The sequence below is a fragment of the Chiloscyllium plagiosum genome, chromosome 23 (assembly GCF_004010195.1).
Source record: "Chiloscyllium plagiosum isolate BGI_BamShark_2017 chromosome 23, ASM401019v2, whole genome shotgun sequence".
Lineage (NCBI taxonomy): Eukaryota > Metazoa > Chordata > Chondrichthyes > Orectolobiformes > Hemiscylliidae > Chiloscyllium > Chiloscyllium plagiosum.
In genome coordinates this window covers 51,915,097-51,938,537 of record NC_057732.1, presented here as the reverse complement: position 1 = coordinate 51,938,537, position 23,441 = coordinate 51,915,097, and the positions used below count along the sequence as shown (strand labels likewise).

Genomic DNA, 23,441 nt, shown 5'->3' with positions numbered 1-23,441 from the left:
TCATATGTTAGACCTACCATTCCAGGGATCATCCGTGTGAATCTCCGCTGGACACGCTCCAGTGCCAGTATGTCCTTCCTGAGGTGTGGGGACCAAAACTGGACACAATACTCCAAATGGGGCCTAACCAGAGCTTTATAAAGTCTCAGTAGCACAAAGTCACTCACAAAGCAGCATTAAGTCTTAGTCTCCTCACTCCAAGATTCCTCTTTATTTAGTGGTGAGTCACGCTCCTATATGGTGAGTGTACTGGATTCGTCATACTAAAGCTGGTGGAGATCCAAAGGTTCATATGTGTGCTGGCAAACCTTGTTCGTACCTGACACATGATTTTAAAGAGAAATAAACCTTCCATGTTCCAAATAGCCATAAGATGCAATCTATGAGATTCGTTTTTGCAGAAATTAAAAGATTGGTCAATTTATTCATGATTAAAAAAGTTAATTTTACATCTGGAAGTTTAACACCACAAGATAAAACTGTTCTGTACCATTGATACAGTGATATTAAAAATGTAGCATTTAATCTTACACTTGCTGATCCATTGATCATTTTGAACTACTTAAAAATTTGCCATGTTCTTCTCCTCTTGGTAGCAGCAGCTCTCCACCTATTTTTGGACCTTTCTTCTCCTAGAGAGACAGAGAGAATTCAGAAATAACAGTATGCTGACAAAAAACAACTTTGCAGCATTGGAAATGTCATTAAGCGAATAAGACTGTCTGCAAATAAAACCATGAATTTTGACACAAAACAATTTTGCTGGCAACAAAATATTTGACAGACAGTTCATCTAAGTTGAGACTAGCATCATTTGGATATAACCTCCAAATGCACATAAGAACCATCTTCCAAATGTCTGTCCTTCAATCGCCTCAAATTTTTCACGTGGAAAATTTTATATGGACATCCATATAGAGTGAACTCAAGTGAGGTTTAAGGAAGACCACACCACGTGGCCATTGTGGGAAGCTAAGGTCTTCAAGTCAGGGTTCTTTATAGGTGGTGGGAGGGGCAATCAACTCTTTAAACCCAGCAGCACCACCAGGAGTAGTGGCCACTGTTAGAACTACATGTCACAGGATGAGAATTAGCCAGAGGCCCAGGAGAGAGGAGGTTACTTGTTGGGGCCAGTCAGGAAGGCCATGGCATGGAGGATTGGTATTGAGGGACAGACTTCCCAGAAGGATACCGAAACAGAGGCCTGCAGCTGGCAGACTGGCTTGCCGGACTACACGCGGTGATCATGTGATGTGATTCCCCCCCTCAACGACCGCACTACTGGAATAACAGCAAGAGTGGGATGAGGTCTGTAATTGGCTCATGCGACCGTGAGGAAATGCAACTTACACCTGGCCCAAGAAACACCCAAATCAACTTTTTGTCCCATGTTCTCAAAGGACAGTCGGCACTTTGGCAATCAATTGTGGCTTTGTTAGTGTCACCCACATCCAATGAATGAATGATGAAAAGAAATTTGGTTATTTTTATTTCACTTTGCACAAGGTTTCACAGGGGTCCTGTCTCCACTGAAGAAAAAGTGTGAAACTAATTCATGAGGAAGATTTCAAAGACACAGAAATCCACAGCTGCATATGGATTATATTTTAAAAAAAGACTAGATGTCCCTAGCGGTTGCTCCTGGACAAACAAATGGTTTAAGATTCCAGACACTATTCATGAACCCGGACACCACTGGATATTCCCTCTCAGAATTTCCTACCGAGGGTATATTCACCAACTCTAAATAAACTGGGCAATGGACTTTGAAAGATCAGCATTTGTAAATAAACATGTATAACCAGATTTCAAAACCTAATATTGTATCAAACCACAAATAGGTTGCAGAATTTTCCAATGAAGGAAAAAGACTAAAGGCCCCCAATATGGAGCAGTGGCTGGAAACTTTGTCCAGTAATGTCTACTGGGAATGGCAACTCTTTGTCCCAGACTTGCCTGATTATCTAAAAGCTATAATATTCAGTCATTATTAAAGCTAAACATTAGTTACCTCTTGTTCTGTGCCACTCCATTTTCAAGGGTTAAATGATGTGAATTCATGAGTGTCAGCATGGGTTGCTGAACGCTGATCTCTACTCTGGCACGCATTGTCACATCCTGCATCACTGTGATTCCCTTCTTGTCAATTTATTTTACTACTTTAGCAGACAGGTTCTTGGCAACTTATTGTAGCTGCATTTCTTTCAAACTAATCAGGTTTATTCAACTCACTGTGTGAACCTTAAAAACTACATCAGATAAAATATTGCTAATACCATTGAATTTGGATCTCAATCTTGGACTTAGATATCTGACACTAGGAAGGTGGTTTTATTTGTTTATCTTGTTTCCATCCATCACCAGTATTGAAGTTAAAGACCGCAGTCAGACTTCACTTGCCCACTACCTCCCCTAAATATCCTATCAAGTAAATAACTTACATGAAAACTCAAATTTAATTTTTAAAAGTTGTTTAGGTGCATTTAACTCCTGACAGGGGAAGGCCATTGTCTGTATTTAAAAATAAAATGCTTGTTTTGGAAGTAATAGTTTACTATTTTGCCTTATTTTACTCTGCAAAAGATGCATTATTGACTACATTATGATACATCAGAGCAAATTAACACATACAAGTAAGCCAAAACAGCAAGCTGTTCAGAACATGAGAACCTTAGATGAACTCACCTTCAGCATTCCATCTCTCTCCCACTTAAACAAGCCACAGTTACTGAAAACAAATATAAGAAATTACTATTGCGTTAGTCAAATAAGTATATGATTATTTCTTATTATTCCACTCATTTAAAATGTATTAACACTTGGAGGGATATGAGCCAAACACATGCAAGTGGGACTAGCTTAGTTTGGGAACATGTTTGGCATGGACCAGTTGGACTGAAGGGTCTGTTTCTATGCTGGAATACTCTACAAAAACATCTGCATTCTGAAATTCTCAGGAAATTATAAGAACATTCTGATGAGTTAAAACAAAGGTGCTCATTGTTGTGGCTTGTACATACTAACAAACACAAAGATAAAACAAAATGCAAAAGCACAAAATATATTTTTAAAATTACAAAATGGAAAGGGTGGTGGTGGTTGACAAATCAAGTTAATTTTTTTTCCCTTAGTTTTCCATCAAAACGTTAGCATACCAATTCAACAGGTAACAAAAAAGAAAATTGAATGTTGGCCTTTAATTCAAAGACTGAGAGGGGAAAGATATATAAGAGACCTAAGGGGCAACCTTTTCACACAGAGGGTGGTACGTGTATGGAATGAACTGCCAGAGGAAGTGGTGGAGGCTGATATAATTGTAACATTTACAAGGCATTTGGATGAATAGAAAGGGTTTGGAGGGATATGGGCTGGGTGTTGGGATATCTGGTCGGCATGGACGGGTTGGACCGAAGGGTCTGTTTCCATGTTGTACATCTCTCTATCTCTATGACAAAGGAGTCTTGAAACTACAGAAGGCACTTATCAGATCACAGCTAAGGAAGGATATAATCCCACTGGAGGCAATGCAGAGAAAGTTTGCTAGGTGGATACTAGGCGTGGAAGGATTTTCTTTAAGGGAGAGGAAGAGTCATTGTAGTTTAGAATAATGAGAGACTACATTACGGAAAAAGATTTTCAGGGGACTTGTCAAGGTAGATGTGGAAAGGCTATTTCCCCCTGTAGGAAAGCATAATCTCAGACTAAGGGCTGGCATATTTCAGACAGAGATGAGAAGGAATTTCTTCTCTCAAAGAAGAATGAATCTGTGGAATTCTTTACCACAGAGGACTGTCAAGAGTGGATCATTAATATTCAAAGCTGAAATAAAGGTCTTATCCATGTGTGGAATATTCAGCATTTGGATAGTTAAAAGGACCGAAACTTTCCCACTGCTTAATTCAAGGATCTTCCTACTCCAAATTTGAGAAAATAAGGTATTCCCAATATACCAGACTGAGTTCAAACAAGTACGATGTTTAAAAGTGTGTAAATTGAGACAGCACAATAAAGAGGCTTTGCACTGGAGTTAAAAATCAAGATAATCAAACTTTATTTGCCCCTCTTTTACTGACTTACAATTGCTACTGATCATGAGGGTGATCTTCACTCTTTCCAGAGGAAGGAACCATGTGAATAATCCTCAGCTGTGTTATAATCGTAAAAAGTGGGAATCTGACTTCTTACAAGATTTCGATAGTGTACTGGACTACCCTTTAAAAAGACTACTTATGATAAACATTTGTTCATGAGATAGATATTGGCAAGAAAAAGCTTCATTTTCCTAAAGAAAATAGCATTGCCTGAGAGATAATATATCGCATCGGGTCATAACACTCTCAATGGCGTACCACTGTAAGCGTTTTTTCTATTTTGCTTCAGAATCAGAGTAGGCTTTAACTGTGGATTTAGGTTATTTTTCAATACAACTTACTTTGTTTTGCTCAGGTGCTACTGTTGTAGTTTAGTGGTTTAGTTTGGAGACCATAAAGTCCCTGTGTATACAGAATGCAATGCTCCACAAGCTTCCAGTCTGAAGCCCTCTCTATTTGGGTCTAACAGAATTTTTCTTTGCATTTATTAATCTGCAGTTTTCTCAGTAAGTCCTCACTGAAGGTTATGATTGCATTTCTGGAAACCACAACTTTAAGTGAAGTGAACTTAACTAAACATTAATAAAAGAATCAATGTTAAAATAACATTTAGATTCTATATGAACCTTATCAGAAAAAAAACATTGTGTTCAAGTATTTTACATTGCTATATCCTACATTGGTAAATAACTTTCAAAAATAACTTTAAAATATGAAAGAAAAATGTAACCTGCCATTTACAGTACCATCTTTTCACTGACAATCTTGCTTCCTGATCATTGTGGTCACTGGTCACTCTTCATTGCTCAACCCTGAGTGGCGGGCAGTGACCACATTCCTCATTCCCTGACTGTTCAGGTTGAGGTTTCTCCCTATTCCCTGATCATCCCAGATGTGGCATCTCTCCACTCCCCAGTCTGAGTTGTGCACCACGCTCCCTGACACACTTGCATACAGTTTCTCTCACTTGGACTTATGCTCCTGTTTAAGATCTCGATTTAGCCTAAAGCTGGAGCAGTGATGTTGAAGTGTGAGTCCCAAAGTGTCGGGGGTTTAACAATCTATATGCCTTTCCAAACTGCTTCTTCCTTACTGCTCTTCTCCCAAATTCTTGATCATCGCAATGTTTGAGGACAGGTGAGTAGGGGGACATTTTAAAAAATAAACATGGATTATAAAAGCTCCAGCACCGTGAACCGTTGAGTCTTGCACTTGCACAATGTTGTACATTGGACTGAATCTGAATCTTGAATGTGAACAGAAGTCCAAGAGAGACAGTGAGTGAGTTTGGAACTAGAGAAGGTACCAAATGACTCAAGTATAAAACAAATTTGAAATGAATCACACAATGTTCAACAAGACTTGAAAGGGTTCAGAAAAGATTTACAAGGATGTTACCAGGGTTGGAGGGTATGAGCTATAGAGGTTGAATGGGCTGGGTGTTTTCCCTGGAGTGTTGGAGGCTGAGGGGTGACTTTATAGAGGTTTACAAAATCATGAGGGGCATGGTTAGGCTAAACAGACAAAGTCTTTTCCCTGGGGTAGAGGGGAAAGATATAAAAGAGACTTAAGGGGCAACTTTTTCTCACAGAGGGTGGTGCATGTATGGAATGAACTGCCAGAGGATGTGGTGGAGACTAGCACAATTACAACATTTTAAAGGCATCTAGATCGGTATATGAATAGAAAGGGTTTGGACGGATATAGTCCAGATGCTGGCAGGTGGGACGAGATTGGGTTGTGATATCTGGTCGGCATGGACGAGTTGGACCGAAGGGTCTGTTTCCGTGCTCTACATCTCTATGACTATGGGCCCCATTAAGTTACTGACATTAAAGTGAAACAATGGTAAGCATGGAATGTTTGTGTCTCTCAAAGGGTCATGAATCTGTGAAATTCACTACCAGAGTGCAGTCAATGTTGAGACATTGAGTAAATGTAAAGAGGAGATAGACAGATTTTTAATGAGTAATTGGTTGAAGGGTTATGGAAAGTGGGCAAAAAAACGGAATTGAAGCAGAGATGAGATCAGCCATGATCCTATTAAATGGCGGAGCAGGATTAAGGGGCTCAATTGCCTACTCCTGCTCTCAAATTCTTGTTTAAGAACACAAAAACTTTGAAATGTTATGAAGAACCAAGCAGAAAATATAATCCTTGTATTATAAGAACCATTGAACCACATCCTAAATTTGAAAATGTGCAATAAAAACTCAAATAGGTCGATGAGTCATAGAATCTCACAGCATGGAAACAGACCAAGTTTCCCAAATTAAACTAGTTCCACCTGCCTGTGTTTGGCCCATTTTCCTCCAAACCTTCCCTATTCATGTATCTGTCCAAATGCTTTTTAAATGTTGTAACTGTATCTGCATCCACCACTGGATTCAGGGAGAGCTTATCAAATGGATACAAAATTGTCTTGCGTGTAGGAGACAGAGGGTGGCTGTTTTTCGTGATGGAGGGTTGCTTTTTGGTTTGGAGGCCTGTGACCAGTGGTGTCCCACAGGGATCATTGCCGAGTCCACTGATGTTTGTTGTTTACGTAAATGATTTGGATGAGAATTAAGGAGGCATGATTAGTAAGTTTGCAAGATGAGACTAAAAGTGGTGGTATAGTCAACAATGAAGAAGGTTGTCTAAGATTACAGAGGGATCTTGATCAATTGGGGCAATAGGCTTGGAGTGGCAGACAGAGTTTAATTTGGATAAATGAGAGGTAAAGTAAAATTTTAATAACATGACTGGAGATTAAAGCTACCCGATCAGGTTATATTCTTAAGGTGTTGTGAATCTGTTGGTGTTATCTGTCCATATTTCCTACCTTTTAAGATGCTTGATATGCATACATTAGCAACTAAGGACGTTTCAATTCTATACTTGACCGTAATGTAATCTGTGTTAACTCACCTTAAAACCAGATGCTTCCCAAAGTGGAAGTTGCAAGTTAAGATTTTGGGGGCGTGAACTCCAAAACAGTAATGACTGCAAGATATTTCCAAGTGATCCCTGATACCCCCTGGGCCTTTTAATAGCCTTGGATGAGGTGCTGGTGAAGGGAGGGAGAGATATCCCACTCTGTTCCCCACAAACAGCACCTACACCCTCTGCCAAACTTTCAGAACTGAAGTTAAGAAGTGTCAATAAATACGAAATTATAGCTCTGCTTTCTCTCCACATATGCTGCCAGACCTGCTGAGTTTTTCCAGCAATTTCTGATTTTGTTTCTGACAATGGAAAAATGTTTGAGAAGCATTGCTCTAAGGAACTCAGCTCAATGTGTTTTAATGTAAAAGGCAATAGAAGCATAAGCCAATCTTGGAACTCATAACCGACAGTCAATTGCACATCATGAAGAACAACTTTTTTTATGTAATTAAGGTGAAGGTGGCACATATTGATGAATAAATGTGATATTCACAGTAGAAAAGTTTGGTTAGGATTATGTATTAAGAAATACTTTGTTGGGCAAAGGGCAGTAAATACTGGAATAATCTGTTGGGCAACTCAATAAAGAGACAGTACGAACATTCAAAGAGGATTCTGGACTCGGAGAACAAGCATACTGAAAGACTGAGCTTGAGAGGGATAAATGTGGTCTTCACCTTCACTCTTCTAATGTCAGTGTAGCTGACAGGAGTGATATGGAGAAATTGGACCGTATTTGAAGCTTTTGAATGGTCCACTACAAACATTGGAATTATACTATTTTTATTATTAATGATATATTACTTGTAATACACTGATTAAAGTTGCCATTAAACCAAGTCCAACTATAGTAGAATGAGATCTTGAACTGATAATTTCAGAACATTTCAATTTTTCTCTACTGCCGGTCTACCACAAACATACCTGCAGCTTTTCTTTGGTAATCTTGTTAAGGCTATTGCTCTGTTACCACATGGGCATTTAAAGAAGCGTTTGACTGCATCATGCCAATGGTAATCATGGTTTTCACTCACACACATCTCCAATGGTTTGTAATATGAATATCTGCACTGCAAGAAAAGTGAGCAATCTATTAACTACTTTAAACTTCCATAAACAATTACAAACGATATAACAGAATTCTGACCCACTGTAAATTTCCAGCATTTTTTGCTTTCAGTACAGATTCTAATCTGCAGTAATTTGCTCCTACATTGTGTTTAATTGACTGCCGCAGCTCTTCAAGGAATGCCCAACCTGAAGAAGTTTTGCTCTACCCTCTGACAGGCAGCTCTGATGAAGAATCATCTGGACTCAAAACGTTAGTTTGCTCTCTCTCCATGAATGCTGCCTGACCTGCCGTGATTTCCAGCATTTTTTGTTTTCACAACAGAATTCCTTGCTCTGAAGCAGGGCAACATTTCAATTTAGTTTTGATGAGATTAGACGTTTTACCATGATAAAATTACGAAAGCAAAACACTTAAGGAAGACTCTTCATCGCACCTACTTAGGTCAACAATTAAATAATTTCTTTCATGATAAAATCAATCAATTGTGCAACTTTAAAAAAACATTCTAGAATGTTGGTGTCAATGTATTTATTGCTCATCTTTATTTGTCCAAGGGCGTTATACTATCTTCATGAATCCCTACAGCCCATGTTATGAAGATGCAACCACAGCGTTGCTGGATAAACAGGCCAGGTGATGGTTCAATTATTTTTCTTCCTGCAATTTGACACATGATTTAAACACATTGGTGTGGGATTGGAATTACATATAGAACAGAATAGATCAGATAGGTTTCCTTCTACGTGTGAAGCATCTAAATTTTTTATTACAATCTGACAATTTCATAATCCCTTTTACTGACAGAATCTTTTAAAGGCTGGATGGAATTTGAATATTCCCTGGATAATTACTCCCATGACATACCAACAACGTTAACATATGCCTCAACATGCTCATACCAAAAACAAGTACCACACTAACATATCATGCATTTGAGTGGGTCTTTGAGCTCAACCACATTGTCAAGTTCCCTCACATTAATTGCTTTATCCTAAACTAATTGCCGCGAGTTTGCGGTCAGCAATAGGACTAAGTAATATGCTGCAGACCTCAAAAAAAGATACTCAAAGATCTAATCACCTGTAATGTAGGTTTCTCCTTTCCTGCTGTCAGCTTGAATCTGGAGTCATCTAGCAGCAGTGATGTTATCAAGCAACATAAGCAGCCAATCAGGGAAGCATTTTCATAGACAGTAAATCAGGAAGTAAAAAACCTCATGGGTCCCTCTCTCAAATTTAAATTTTACTCGTAGTTAAATAAATGATTGGCAGAGATGCATGGTATTTTAAAAGGAAGCTACAAATCATTAGAAAACTAAGGCAGTAAATATGAATCTCTTCCATGAAAAACCCAAATGCACATCATTCAACAAGATTTATCTCTCTCAAGGGTTTTTAATCCTAAGAAAAAGAATGGGAAAGTATTACAGGGTGGCACAGTGGTTAGCATTGCTGCCTCACAGCGCTGGGACCCAAGTTCAATTCCCACGTTGGGCAACTGTCTGTGTGGAGTTTGCACATTCCCTCTGGGTGTTACCAGGGGTAAATGTAGGGGAATGGGTCTGGGTGGGTCGCTCTTCGGAGGGTTGGTGTGGACTTGTTGGGCCGAGGGACCCGTTTCCACACTGTAGGGAATCTAACCTAATCAATTCAATAATTCCTTATTGGTTACAGCCTTTGGTGACTTCAACAGCACATGCAATGGGGAATAAATCAACAGTTTTGTTGGTGTGACCACTCTAACCTGGCCTACTATTTAAAAAAAAAGTCTCATTTCCACATAACATGGATCAAAATATTAGAGTTCAACAATTGGTTACACAAGCACTTGCTTATCCAGAATTTAAATAGATTGCATAACCTTGTTTTCTTCTCTGCTAACAGATTTAACCTATTATCACATTTTTATTACTTTAAAAATGTCCGGTTTAGTATGAAAAGTGAGACACAAAAATGCTGAAAAACATGAGACATTGGAATTTATTATGAACACAGTTGGATGAGTGGAAATCAGGTTTACAATTAGAGCCATCTGGATCAAGACAAGGTTATTTTAAAAAAAAAGACATTGGATCAAGTATGCTTACTAGGAAGGTATGAGAAAACTATTTTCTCATTTAAGAACATTATCCTCAAAGTGTTAAGGAATTTATCTGAACTCTATTAAGCATAATTTTCTGCAACAAGTGATTAAATTGAACATGTGCTATTCTCTATATAAAACATTATATATTTTAATGACATTACAGCACAAGTAACACAGAATTTTCCTATATCTAGTTTTTAATGATTCTAAAAAAATGCAGCTTTAAGTTTAAAGTTGCAGTATGATAAATTTTGAAGCCAAGAACAAATCATGTAATTGATATGTCTTTTAGCATTTGTTTAATTTTCAGCTGTGCTTTTTTCCCAATACTTCAAGAGGTCTCTGCTCCTTCAATTCCATTCTTGTGACCCCTGCTTCCACCACAACGTATCTCTGTCACACCATTGTCTGGCATGTCTTCAGCAACTTAAACTGTAAACTCTGGAATTCACTCCTTAAACCACTCTCTCCCCTTTCAGGTTGCTCAAGCTTTCAGTCACCTGTCTAATTCTATCTTAAGTTGGGTGGTGTCAAACTTTGCTCTGAGATTTATGGCCATCTTGTGGATGTAATAAAATCTGTTAAAGCAAGATGGAAGTGGAACATGGAATTGATGAGCAGAATTAACCAAGTGGATGAGATTAAGTCAGAAATAAAAGAGAAAGAAAAAGTTTGATTTCTTCCTCTGACCGTACATGTGTTGTGCAACAAATTAGCCCAGTCATAACCTCACTATTATTTGAATAGCCCAACTACAAAAGATGCCATGTGCCCTTCTGCATAGTCAAACCAGGCTAGAAACTCAGGATCTCTGCTTTCATTCACATGAACTGTTACTTGCTTGTAATCATTCCAATGCCAAGATAGAATAAACCAAGAGAAAAAAAATGGACATCTTGGTACTCAGCTGCCTTGTTTCTATCTACATCTGGATATCTGAGATAGTCCTTTCATTAAGAAGAAAACTAGATGTAATGATTTTCCAAGATTCACATATCTATTGGCTGCTTTAGTTTCTGTCTGGCTTACATTTTAATACTTGTGTGTGCTGATAACATCATCATTATTTCTACTTAAGGATCTAGGTGCATATGCCAAATAGGTCCTGAAAAGCTTTCTTAAGGGTCTTTGATTTAAAACTGACAAGCTATAGCTTTTATCAATCCATTTTTCATAGTTCACCTACAGAACATTTCCCATCAAACCTGCACATCCCTGGACACTATGGACAATTTAGCATGGCCAATCCCATCGAACCTGTACACCTTTGGATTATGGGAGGAAATCGGTTCACCTGGAGGAAACCGACGCAGACACGGGGAGAATGTGCAAACTCCACACAGACAGTCACCAGAGGGTGGAAACGAACCCGGGCCCCTGGCGCTGTGAGGCAGCAGTGCTAACCATTAAGTAGCCTCTGCACCTTCTAAGTAGTTTCTGGATCTGATTTTCCTCAATTCTACTTTCCTCCCTTTTCCCCATAGCCCTTGATTCCTTCCCAGTTTAAATGTCTGTCTATCTGAGCCTTGAATATACTTAACGACCCAGCCTTGATAGCCCTCTGCGGTAAAGAATTCGCAGATTCATTACCCTCAGAGAAGAGATTTCTCACCTCTGTCTTAAACGTGCAATTCATTTTTCTGAAATTATATCCTAGTATTGACTCTCCCACAAGGGGAAATAACTTCTCTGCATGTAAGCTGTCAAGTTCCATAAGAATTTCGTATTTTTCAATAAGGTCGCTGTAGGAGTGCACCTGAATTGGAAGGGGACTAATATACTGGCAGTGAGATTTGCTAGAGCTGCTCAGGAGGATTTAAACTATTAAAGCTGTGGTGGGGAAGCCAGTGAGGGAAGAGATCAATCAGAGACTGGTACAGTTGAGAAAAGAAGCAAGTCAAACAATCAGGGTAGGCAGGGGTCAAAGCAGAAAACAAGATAGGACCGACAAATTAAACTGCAATTATTTCAATGCAAGAGGCCTAACAGGGAAGGCAGATGACCTCAGGGCATAGTTACGAACATGGGACTGGGATATGATAGCAATTGCAGAAACGTGGCTCATGGATGGACAGGACTGACTGTTCCAGGATACAAATGCTACAGAAAGGACAGAAAGGAAGGCAAGAGAGGAGGGGGAGTGGCATTTTTGATAAGGGATAGCGTTATAGTTGTACTGAGGGAGAACATCCAGGGAAGTTATTTGGGTTGAACTGAGAAATAAGAAAGGGATGATCACCTTTTTGGTTTGTATTATAGACCCTCTAATAGTCAGGGGCAAATTGAGAAACAAACTTGGAAGGACATCTCAGCTATCTGTAAGAATATTAGGGTGGTTATGGTAGTGAATTTTAACTTACCAAACATGGACTGGGACTGCTATAGTGTTAAGGGCTTAGATGGAGAGGAATTTGTTAAGTATGTACAGGAAAATTTTCTGATTCAATATGTAGATGTCCGTATTAGAGAAAACTTGGCATACTTTTGGGAAATAAGGCAGGGCAGGTGACTGAGGTGTAAGTGGGGGAGCACTTTGGGGCTAGCAATCATAATTCTATTATTTTTAAGATAGTGATGGAAAAGGATAGACCAGATCTAAAAGTTGAAGTTCGAAATTGGAGAAAGGCCAATTTTGATAGTATTAGGCAAGAACTTGCAAAAGCTGATTGGGGGGCAGATGTTCACAGGTAAGGGGACGGCTAGAAAATGGGAAGCCTTCAGAAATGAGATAACAAGAGTCCAAAGAGAGAATATTCCTATTAGGGTGAAAGGAAAGGCTGGTAGGTATAGGGAATGCTGGATGACTAAAGAAATTGAGGGTTTGGTTAAGAAAAAGAAGGAAGCATATGTCAGGTATAGACAGGAAAGATCGAGTGAATCCTTAGAGGAGTATAAAGGCAGTAGGAGTACACTTGAGAGAGAAATCAGGACGGCAAAAAGGGTACATGAGATAGCTTTGGCAAACAGAGTTAAGGAGAATCCAAAGGGTTTTTACAAACACATTAAGGACAAAAGGGTAACTAGAGAGAGAATAGGGTCCCTCAAAGATCAGCAAGACGGCCTTTGTGAGGAACCACAGGAGATGGGGTAAGATACTAAATGAGTATATTGCATCAGTGTTTACTATGGAAAAGGACATGGAAGGTAGGTAAATAGATGGTAACATCTTGAAAAACGTCCATATTATTACAGAGGAGGAAGTGCTGGATGTCTTGAAAGGCATAAGAGTGGATAAATTCCCAAGAGCTGATCAGGTGTACCCAAGAACACTGTGGGAAGCTAGGGAAGTGATTGCAGGCCCCCTTGTTGAGATATTTGTATCATCGGTAATCACACGTGAGGTGCTGGAAGATTGGAGGTTGGTTAACGTGGTGCCGCTGTTTAAGAAGGGTGGTAAGGACAAGCCAGGGAACTACAGACCAGTGAGCCTGATGTCAGCAGTGGGCAAGTTGTTGGAGGGAATCCTGTGGGACAGGATGTTCATGTATTTGGAAAGGCAAGGATTGATTAGGGATAGTCAACATGGCTTTGTGTGTGGGAAATCATGTCTCACAAACTTGATTGAGTTTTTTGAAGAAGTAACAAAGAGGATTGATAAAGGCAGATTGGTGGAATTGATCTATATGGACTTCAGGGAGAACTAGCAATTTGGATACAGAACTGGCTCAAAGGTAGAAGACAGAGGGTGGTGGTGGAGGGTTGTTTTTCAGATTGGCCTGTGACCAGTGGAGTGCCACAAGGATCAGTGCTGGGTCCACTACTTATCGTTATTTATATAAATGACTCGGATGTGAGCATAAGAGGTATAGTTAGTAAGTTTGCTGATGACACCAAAATTGGAGGTATAGTGGACTGCGAAGAAGGTTACCGTAGGTTACAATGGGATCTTGATCAGATGGGCCAATGGGCTGAGAAGTGATAGATGGAGTTTAATTTAGATAAACGCAAGGTGCTGCATTTTGGAAAAGCAAATTTTAGCAGGAGCTATACACTTAATGGTAAGGTCCTAGGGAGTGTTGCTGAACAAAGAAACCTTGGAATGCAGATTCATAGCTCCTTGAAAGTGGAGTCGCAGGTAGATAGGATAGTGAAGAAGGCATTTGATATGCTTTCCTTCATTGGTTAGAGTATTGAGTACAGGAAAGTCATGTTGAGGCAGTACAGGACATTGGTTAGGTCACTTTTGGAATACTGCGTGCCGGAAGGATGTTGTGAATCTTGAAAAGGTTCAGAAAAGATTTACAAGGATGTTGCCAGGGTTGGAGGATTTGATACAGAACTGGCTCAAAGGTAGAAGATAGAGGGTGGTGGTGGAGGATTATTTTTCAGACTGGAGGCCTGTGACCAGTGGAGTGCCACAAGAATTGGTGTTGGGTCCACTACTTTTCATCATTTATATAAATGATTTGGATGTGAGCATAAGTGGCATAGTTAGTAAGTTTGCAGATGACACCAAAATTGGAGGTGTAGTAGGAGAGGTTGAATAGTTTGGGGCTGTTTTCCCTGCAGCATCGGAAGCGGAGGGGTGACCTTATAGAGATTTATAAAAACATGAGGGGCATTGATAGGGTAAAGAAACAAAGTCTCTTCCTTGGGGTGGGGGAGTCCAGAACTAGAAGGCATAGGTTTAGGGTGAGAGGGGAAAGATATAAAAGAGACCCAAGAGGCAAGTTTTTCCACACAGAAGGTGGTACGTGTATGGAATGAGCTGCCAGAGGAAGTGGTGGAGGCTAGTACAATTGCAACATTTAAAAGGCATCTGGACGAGTAAATAAATAGGAAGGGTTTGGAAGGATATGGGCCAGATGCTGGCAGGTGTGACTAGATTGGGTTGGGATATCTGGTCGGAAGTGTCTGATAACCATCATAAGATCATGGGAACCTGGGGGTTGTTCATAAGAATACTTATTATTGATAAGGTGTTGCATTGGATTTGGTATACGAAGTAAGGGGGAGAAACAGTGATCATGTTGTATGTGATGGTTAACAGAAAGTGTACAAAAACTGAGCATGTCATGGATCTCCCTTCCAAGGTTGGTCTTTTGGCTTGCTCCCAGCATTAACTGGTTTCTGCATGAATAAACTTCCACTTGCCCGAGTCCTGCCTGCCTCCTGAGTTTTCATTTCCCATTGGGAAAACGCTCCAATAGTCGCCTTCAATTCATTTAAATTCCAATGAACATAGGCACAACTACTTGACTCCTCTTAATAAGATAGTTCCCCCCCCCGTACCCAGTATCAGTCTAATGAACCTTCTCTGGATTGCCTCCAATAGCAGTAAAATCTTTCCTTAAGTACAGCTGTGGTCTGACCAGTGTCTTGTCTAGTTCGAGCAAAATTTCCCTGCTTTTATATTCCATTTCCTTTAAAATAAAATCCATTTTATTTTGCCATACTGTTCCATTTGCCTTCGTTATAAACTGAACTTGCTAACATTTTGTGATTCACACAGCATTCCCAAATCATTGTGTACTGTGGCCTCTTCACTTTTTTTCTGCACTTAAGTAATATTCAGCTTGTTTTTTTTTCCCCCCATCAAAGTGCACAATTTCCCACATCTTCCAAGAATTCTTCAATTCTGGAATACAACTGAGAGAATTGGGGCCTCAAGTCAAAATAAGAGTGGGCACATTGGTTATTGCTGAATAGGAATAGTCCTACAATTCTCTTGCGTTGAAAGTTGGTTTATTAAACTCTGGTGTTAAAAGAAATGCATTTTAGAAGAAAACAGGTGAAGATAATTGAGCTTAAAGAAACATTCATCTGAATCATATAATTCCTACACTGTGGAAACAGGCCATTTGGCCCAACAAGTTCACACCGACTCTCCAAAGAGTATCCCAGTCAGACCCATTCCCCTACCCTATTACTTTACATTTCCCAAGATGAATTCAACTAACCTACACATCCCTGAACACTATGGGCAATTTAGCATGACCAATTCACCTAACCTGCACATCTTCGAACTGCGGAAGGAAACCGGAGCACCCTGAGGAAACCCACGCAGACACAGGAAGACATAGTCACCCCAGGCTGGAATCAAACCCGGTCCCTGGCGCCATAAGATAGCAGTGCTAAACACTGAGCCAATGTGCCGCTCGATTTTCATCTATTTTATATGCCATCTACTTTAATCTTTCTATACTCTATTCTTTGGATAGTGTTTCATAAATCTTAGGTTGCAATGCTAGTGGTTGTAAAGCAGATTAGTGGAGTAGATGTGTCAACCAGTACTTGTCTTATTCAGGCAAGTCATTAACCCAAACAATTGGTGCATTATAGAAAACATGACTGTTGGAAAGTTACATCAAAATGTCTTGTTTATCAACAATACAAGACCACAGCCTCTCAAATTTATCATACTATTGAAACATTTAATTTGAAGCACAGGATACAATTGAGTTCTTTGACGCTGACCAGAGAATGGTCACATACATTCTTCATTGGTCTCTTAATTTCACTCACCGTTTTACAGCTTACCACTCTGCACTTCAATTCAAGGATGTTTCTCATCTTTTCTTCCATTTGATCTTTTTTCACTAGCGGCTCAAAGTATTGCTCTTGAAGCTCGGCTTCTACCTATTGAAACATACAACAATTCTCAATCCTTATACCAAATTACAGTTAGCATTTCTGTTAAGCTATACATGTTCAAGTAAAATTACTGAATAACCAAATTGTAATACAAACACTAATAAATATGTTCCATAAAACTATAGCTTATTAGACTGTGTATTTAAATGAGCCAGTGCAGGACTGATTACAATTATTTTATTTATTCATGGGTTGTGGGCTATGTCATCATTTATTGCCCATCACCAATTGTCCACAGGGCAATGAAGAGTCGACCATATTGCTCTGAATCTGGTATTACCCGGTAAAGATGGCAGATTTCCTTTCCTAAATGCAATTAATGAACCCAATGGAATTATGACAACAATTGACAATGGTCACCAGTAGACTGGCTTTATTTAAACTCCATATTTGTGTGGAATTCAACTTCACCATCTGCAATCGTAAGATTTGAACCCATGTCCTCAAAGCATTAGCCTGGGTGATAGTGACACCATACCACTGCCTCCCCAGGAGGAAGCCCAGGAAATTAAAAGGATTTAATCACCTATTATTGCTTTGATATCTTTAAATTTAACTTACAGAAAAAAAAAACCTTTCATTTACAGTGTTTTTTATGGTCACAGGATATAAAAAATACTTCAGTCAGTAAACCTTTGAAATGATGAACTATTGTAACCTAGGGGATACATGGTAGCCATTTTGTGCACCAGGTACTGTAAAAAGCAATAAAGTTAAATGTGATGGTTGGTTTTGCTGGTTTCGTTGAGAGCTAAATGTTTGTCAGGGCACCAGAAGGAACCCTGCTTTTCTCTAAATAGTATAAAGGGATCTTTTACAATCACTTCAAAGAGTGGTTAGTTGGGAGCTAGTTTAATGCTCCATCCAAAAGGTGGTGACCAAGTAGCAATGGATCAGTGCTAGCTCCATTCAATCGGTAGCCTGTTGCCTTGGAATAAGGAAGTTGTGGGCTCAAGTCATGGGATTCAGATTGAGTGTGCCAATGGGATACAAAATTGGCTTAATGGCAGGAGATAGAATGATGGTGGAGGACTGTTTTTGGGACTGGAGGCCTTTGACAGGAATCAATGTAGGGTCCACTTTCCTTTGTCATTTATGTAGATGATTTTGATGAGAATATAGGAAGCATCGTTAGCATGTTTGCAGATCACACCAAGATTGGTGGTATAGTGGACACTGAAGGAGGCTAATATTTACAGAGATCTTGATCAGAACTGAAAATGTGTTGCTGGAAAAGCACAGCAGGTCAGGCAGCATCCAAGGAACAGGAGAATCGACGTTTCGGGCATGAGCCCTTCTTCAGGAATGAGGAAACTCGAGAAATCTGAGTTCATCCTTGTGGTTGGGGGGTTCTTGATCTTGATCAATTGGGTTAATGGGCTGAACAGTGGCAGATGAAGTTTCATTTAGATAAATGGGAAGGTATTGCATTTGGTAAAACAAACATATACAATTAAAAGTAGGGTTCTGGGTAGTGTTTTAGAACAGAGATCCTTGGGATTCAGGTACATAATTCTTTGAAGTTTGCATCACAAACAGATAAGATGGTTAAGAAGGCATTTATCACACTTGCCTTCATTGCTCATGTCTTTCAGTTTCAGAGTTAGGACATTAGGTTGAGGGTGTATATGACATTGGTGAGGCCGCTTCTGGAGTACTGTGTCCAGTTCTGGTCTCCCTGTTATAGGATGGATATTATTAAGCTGGAGAGGATTCAAAAGAAGTTACCAGGATATTGCCAGGAATGGAGGGTTTGAGTTATAAGGAGAGCCTGGATAGACTGGAAATTTTGTCCACTGGAGTGTAGGAGGTTGAGTAGTGACATTCTAGAGGTTTATATAATCATGAGGAATATAGATACGGTGTATGGCAATGTCTTTTCCCCAGTGTGGAGGAATTCAAAACTAGGTGGCATATTTTAAGGTAGAAGGAGAAAGATTTTAAAAAGACATGACGGGCAATTTATTTACAAAGAAAGCGGTTCGCATGTGGAATGAGCTTCCAGAGGAAGTGGTGGATGGGGGTACAGTTACAATATTTAAAAGACATTTGGATAAGTACATGAATAAGAACTGTTTGGAGGTATATGGACCAAGCGCAGACAGATGGGAATAGATTAGGTTGAGATTATGGTTAGACCGAAGGGTTTGTTTCTGTGCTGTATGAATCTAAGTCCCATTGCAGACCTTGAGCAACGAATCTTGGCTGACATTCCCATGGTGTAATGGGATAATGCTGCACTGTCAAGGAGAAGAGGTTAGAGACCAGCAATCACCATAGCAAAACAGTGCCTATTGGGTGATGTGTCCCAACCTCATAGTAACGTAAAATGACTTGAAACCAAATCTTGTGACTCATGAGAATGCAGGCCCCATTAAATGAGCAGCATTGGCATTGGAATAATATAAAACACAGCAACATTATACAGGGGCTTACTGAATGTCCAGAGGAAAACAAAATTAATTTTAAGTCTGATATGTCTCTTGTGAAAAAAGGTCATATTGGATTTCAAACATTAATTCTGCTTCTCTTCACAGATTTTGCCAGATCTTTAAGTTTTTCCAGCATTTTACATTTTTATTTCATATCTCCCATATTTCCAGTATTTGTTTTTATTTTGCTGAACATCTGTTAATCAGGAAAACAGAAATTCTTTCAACCCCAAAGACGTTACTTGCTTTTCAATCTATGCATTCCGGTTTTCCGTCACAAAAAGTCCAAAAGATATCTTTATTGTGCTAAGCTAAGTGCCACAATCTTTTAAAGTTTATGAACACCTTTTGGGCAGAATTACAACTGAACTTTTCATGACCCTTCACTTAAATGTGTATGAAAAAGTCTGCAACTAACAAATGATAAGGTTCTTAAAATACGTCGTCCATATTTCCTTTCTATAGGACTGATCTGAACTTTTAGCTTCAGAGATAGAAGTACAACAACGTTGACTGGCAGAAATTGGTGTACACATTGGCAAAAGAGACAGGACAAAAAGAAATTGCTCAATGTGCACATTTTATAGCCTGCAAAACGTCTGAGTTAGATGGTGTTTCTGTGCCAGATTATAAATGTCTTGTTGCAAAAGCAAACATGATTAAGTTCCCTGTCTCTTTAGCGTGGAACACAGACTGCCATTATATGATTAGCTAGTGGAGCTTTAACAGGAAAAACATGACCTGAACATAAACCACAACTGGCCTCATTCCATAATGTACAGTGCTGCAGTTAGACAGGAGAGACACAGACAGACTGGTCGCACCTCTTGTACTGCGCCAACATGTCTCGATCGTGCATTCAGTATTTTCTGAAACTCTTCTGAGTCCAGGTACTCCAGCTGTTCATGGCGCTTCTTTAAAGTTGGTTCATCATTTCCCTCACCTGTAGAAAGAGAGTTTTGAAGATGTTTGGATACTAAGAAGCCTCACATAAAGATGCGTAAAGAGGTTAATAATTTCTGTTTTAAAATGTAAGATTTACTTACCTCATTTATGAAGACTTACATTATATGACCAGTACATACTAAATAGCTAATTAAACCTCTAAAGGTTTCTGTGATGCTGGGAACAATTTATCAGAGGCATGAACAATTTTGATTTATCTTTAAATAAATGCCTTCATTCCAATGTATTTTATGAATCTATGATGATGTCTGTCACAACACACACAAGCTTCGGCAAGTGGTAAGCAACATTTATGACAAGAGCCAACTAATGACTATCTCCAGCATGAAAAAATCTAACCAACTCCTCTTCATATGCAATGGCATCACGATCACTGAATGCCCCATCATCAGATCCTGTTGGCTTACCCTTGTCCAGAGATTGAACTGGATTATATTCAGCGAAATATTGTGGCTGAAACAGCAAGCCAGAGGTTACAATATTTGCAACAAATCATCACCTGACTCCCTACAGCCTGCCCATCACTGACAAGGTACAAGTAGGGAATGGAATACTGTCCACTTGCCTGCATGAGTTCAGCTCCAATAACACTAAAGGAGCTTAACACCATCCAAGACAAAGCAGCCAACTAGACTGGCATTCCCTCCATCACTAACTCACTGTGGTAGCAGTGATGTACTGCATCAACCTGTCCAAATTCCTCAACAGCACCTTCCAAACACGTGGCCTCAAAGCGCTAGAGGAAGGGCAGCAGATAAATAGGAAACCCATAACCTGCCATTTTCTTACAAGCCACACATCATCCTAACATAAACCATATCAGGATTCCTTCATTGTCACTGAATTATAAGCTAGGAACACCAATACTGTGGGTGCACTGATACTATATGGACAGGGTAACAGAATGGGCAAGAATATTCATATTATATTTCATTTCCATAAGTGTGAAGTTATCTGCTTTGGTGGAAAAAAAAAACAAAGGGACAACATTTCTTAGATGGAGAGAGTTTGGAAAGTGCTGTCATCCTGGACTTGGTGTCCTTGTTTATACATCACTAAATGCTAGCATATAGATGTTGCAAGTATTTATGATGTGGAGGTGCCAGTGTTGTACTGGGGTGTACAAGGTCAGAAAGTCAGGTGATACCAGTTTATAGTTCAATAGGTTTATTTGAAATCACAAGCTTTTGGAGAATTGCAACACTCCAAAAGTAAATACTTAGGAAAGCATATGGTACATTGGCCTTCATTGCAAGGTGATTTGAGTATAAAAGTAAAGAAATAGAATTAGAAATAGAGTTCAGCGTAAAGATGTCTTAGTGCAATTGTATAGGCCCTTGATGAGACCGGATCTGGATTGCTGTATACTGTTTTGATATCATTTTCCAAAGAAGCATATACTTGCCCTAAAAGGAGAACAATGGAGGTTCACCAAATTAATCCTTGGGATGGCCAGAATGTCTTCTGAGGAGGATACTGAAACAACTGTGCTTGTAATCTCTACCAGTTTGATGTATGAGAGGTGATTGCATTGAAAATTATAAAATTCTTACAGAGTGTGACTGGGTGGATGTGGATAGCATGCTTCCCCCAGCTGATGACTCTAGAACCAGGAGACATAATTTCTAAAAAAGAGGCAAGAATTTTAAGACTGAGATGGGGGTGAATTTCTTAACTTAGCGGGTGGTGAATCTTTTAAATTCTCTACTGTAGAGATTCAAACATTCAGTATATTCAAGATGGAGATTGCTAGATTTCACAAGACTAATGATATCAAGGGACATGGAAGTGGTGCAGCAAAGTGGAATTGAGTTAGACTACCGACCATGATCTAAGTGATTGATATAACAGATGCAAAAAGCTGAATGGTCCACTCTTGTTCCTATGCGACGGTTCAAGAAAGCAGCTCACCATCAATTTCTCCAGACCCTTTAGGAATGAGCAATAAATGCTGGCCTCGCCAGCAAGCTCATATCCAAGGTCAAATTTTTTCAAAAGCCTTGTAAATATCCTGTGCTGTTTTAAAGCACAGTTAGGAATACTTTGCTTGCATCTCCCAGCAAATGTCAGTTCTTTCATGGGACAGTAGAAGTTTATAGAGGTTTCTTGAGACATGAATGACTTTACTTCCTGATATCTCATATGCCCTGAAAATCCACACATTTGTTTTGAACTACCTCCCCACCAGTGCCTTCACCCCCAAGGGCTGATTAGTTGAGGCAGTGATATACACGGCTGATTTGCACTGCAATCATATTTTGGAGTTCAATTAAATGCATTTTAGCAAATTTCTGCAAATAAACAGGGAAGCCACATGGCACAGTGAGTAGCTTTCCTGCATCTGAGCAAGATGCTTTGGGTTCATGATGCACACTAGGTCTATTGGCCACATAAGGTGCGTTTGTAACCAGGCCAGACAGATTGATGTTCATCCTGCAAATGTTTCCACATGCCCAATGGCTGGACGTGAAAACAGGAGTTTCCTGGTCAGTCATTCCACACAAAGAAACAGCAAACCACAGGAGTCCATGGAGTAACCATCAGAAACGAGGAACAGGAGAAAAGACAGATGTAAAGATAAACAGCTTGGGGACATACTTCCAATGCAAAGCAATGTAATTTGAAGCACGTGCTACACCAATCAAAACAGCTCAGCGCACAAAAAGAATCTGAACTATTTAAGTTACAGAAAACAGAATATTCAATTTCCATGAATATCTTAAAAATATAATTTCCATCACTTGTTAAGAAGCTTTTCAGTTTGTAACTACATTAAAGCTTCTTAGAGCATAATGAGCAGTTCAATAAGAAGATTCAGATAAAATGGGTGAATATCAACAAACAACTGAGATAGCAGTGAAAACATAAATGTACATGAGCATTCAGGCATGAAATTAACTCCTGCCCAGAAGCAAATATTATTTATTTATTTTAGCATTGCTTTCACCAATACAGCAGATGTTAGAATACACACTTCTTGCTTGGAACAGAAATATTTTGTAATCTTCCAATGTAGCTACATACAGTGCAAATAAAAACTGGAGTGGGGGAAAAAGTCAAATGTCAAGCCCCAGCAGGATACTACTTCATTATTTGGTGAGTACCACTATTCTTTTAGGAAAATTGGAAGACAGCAGGCATTGTAACTAGTTACTTTTAGATACACTTCAGTTTTGCCGAACTTAGTTTCATAGTAATTGTAACACAATAAATAAATTGTCATCTCTATAATTAGCATGATTCATAATACCTCAGATGATGCCAATGGTTATT

General features: G+C 39.3%; 1 protein-coding gene across 4 annotated transcripts in view; it reads right to left on the bottom strand.

The window, feature by feature from the left end:
- Positions 1-401: 401 nt before the first annotated feature.
- mcm10 (minichromosome maintenance 10 replication initiation factor) overlaps positions 402-23,441 on the bottom strand; it is a 62,833-nt gene continuing 39,793 nt past the window's right edge. For 3 of the 4 annotated variants that reach the window (XM_043714166.1, XM_043714164.1, XM_043714165.1), the window contains 5 exons: positions 20,027-20,145; positions 16,642-16,755; positions 7,944-8,089; positions 2,686-2,728; positions 402-632 (listed from right to left, as the gene is read on the bottom strand). In XM_043714166.1, coding sequence (XP_043570101.1) covers positions 549-632; positions 2,686-2,728; positions 7,944-8,089; positions 16,642-16,755; positions 20,027-20,145 — 506 coding nt within the window. In that variant the 3' untranslated portion in view covers positions 402-548. Of the gene's footprint in view, positions 633-2,685; positions 2,729-7,943; positions 8,090-16,641; positions 16,756-20,026; positions 20,146-23,441 lie in introns of those variants that run through there. The other variant, XM_043714167.1, reaches the window with a different exon arrangement.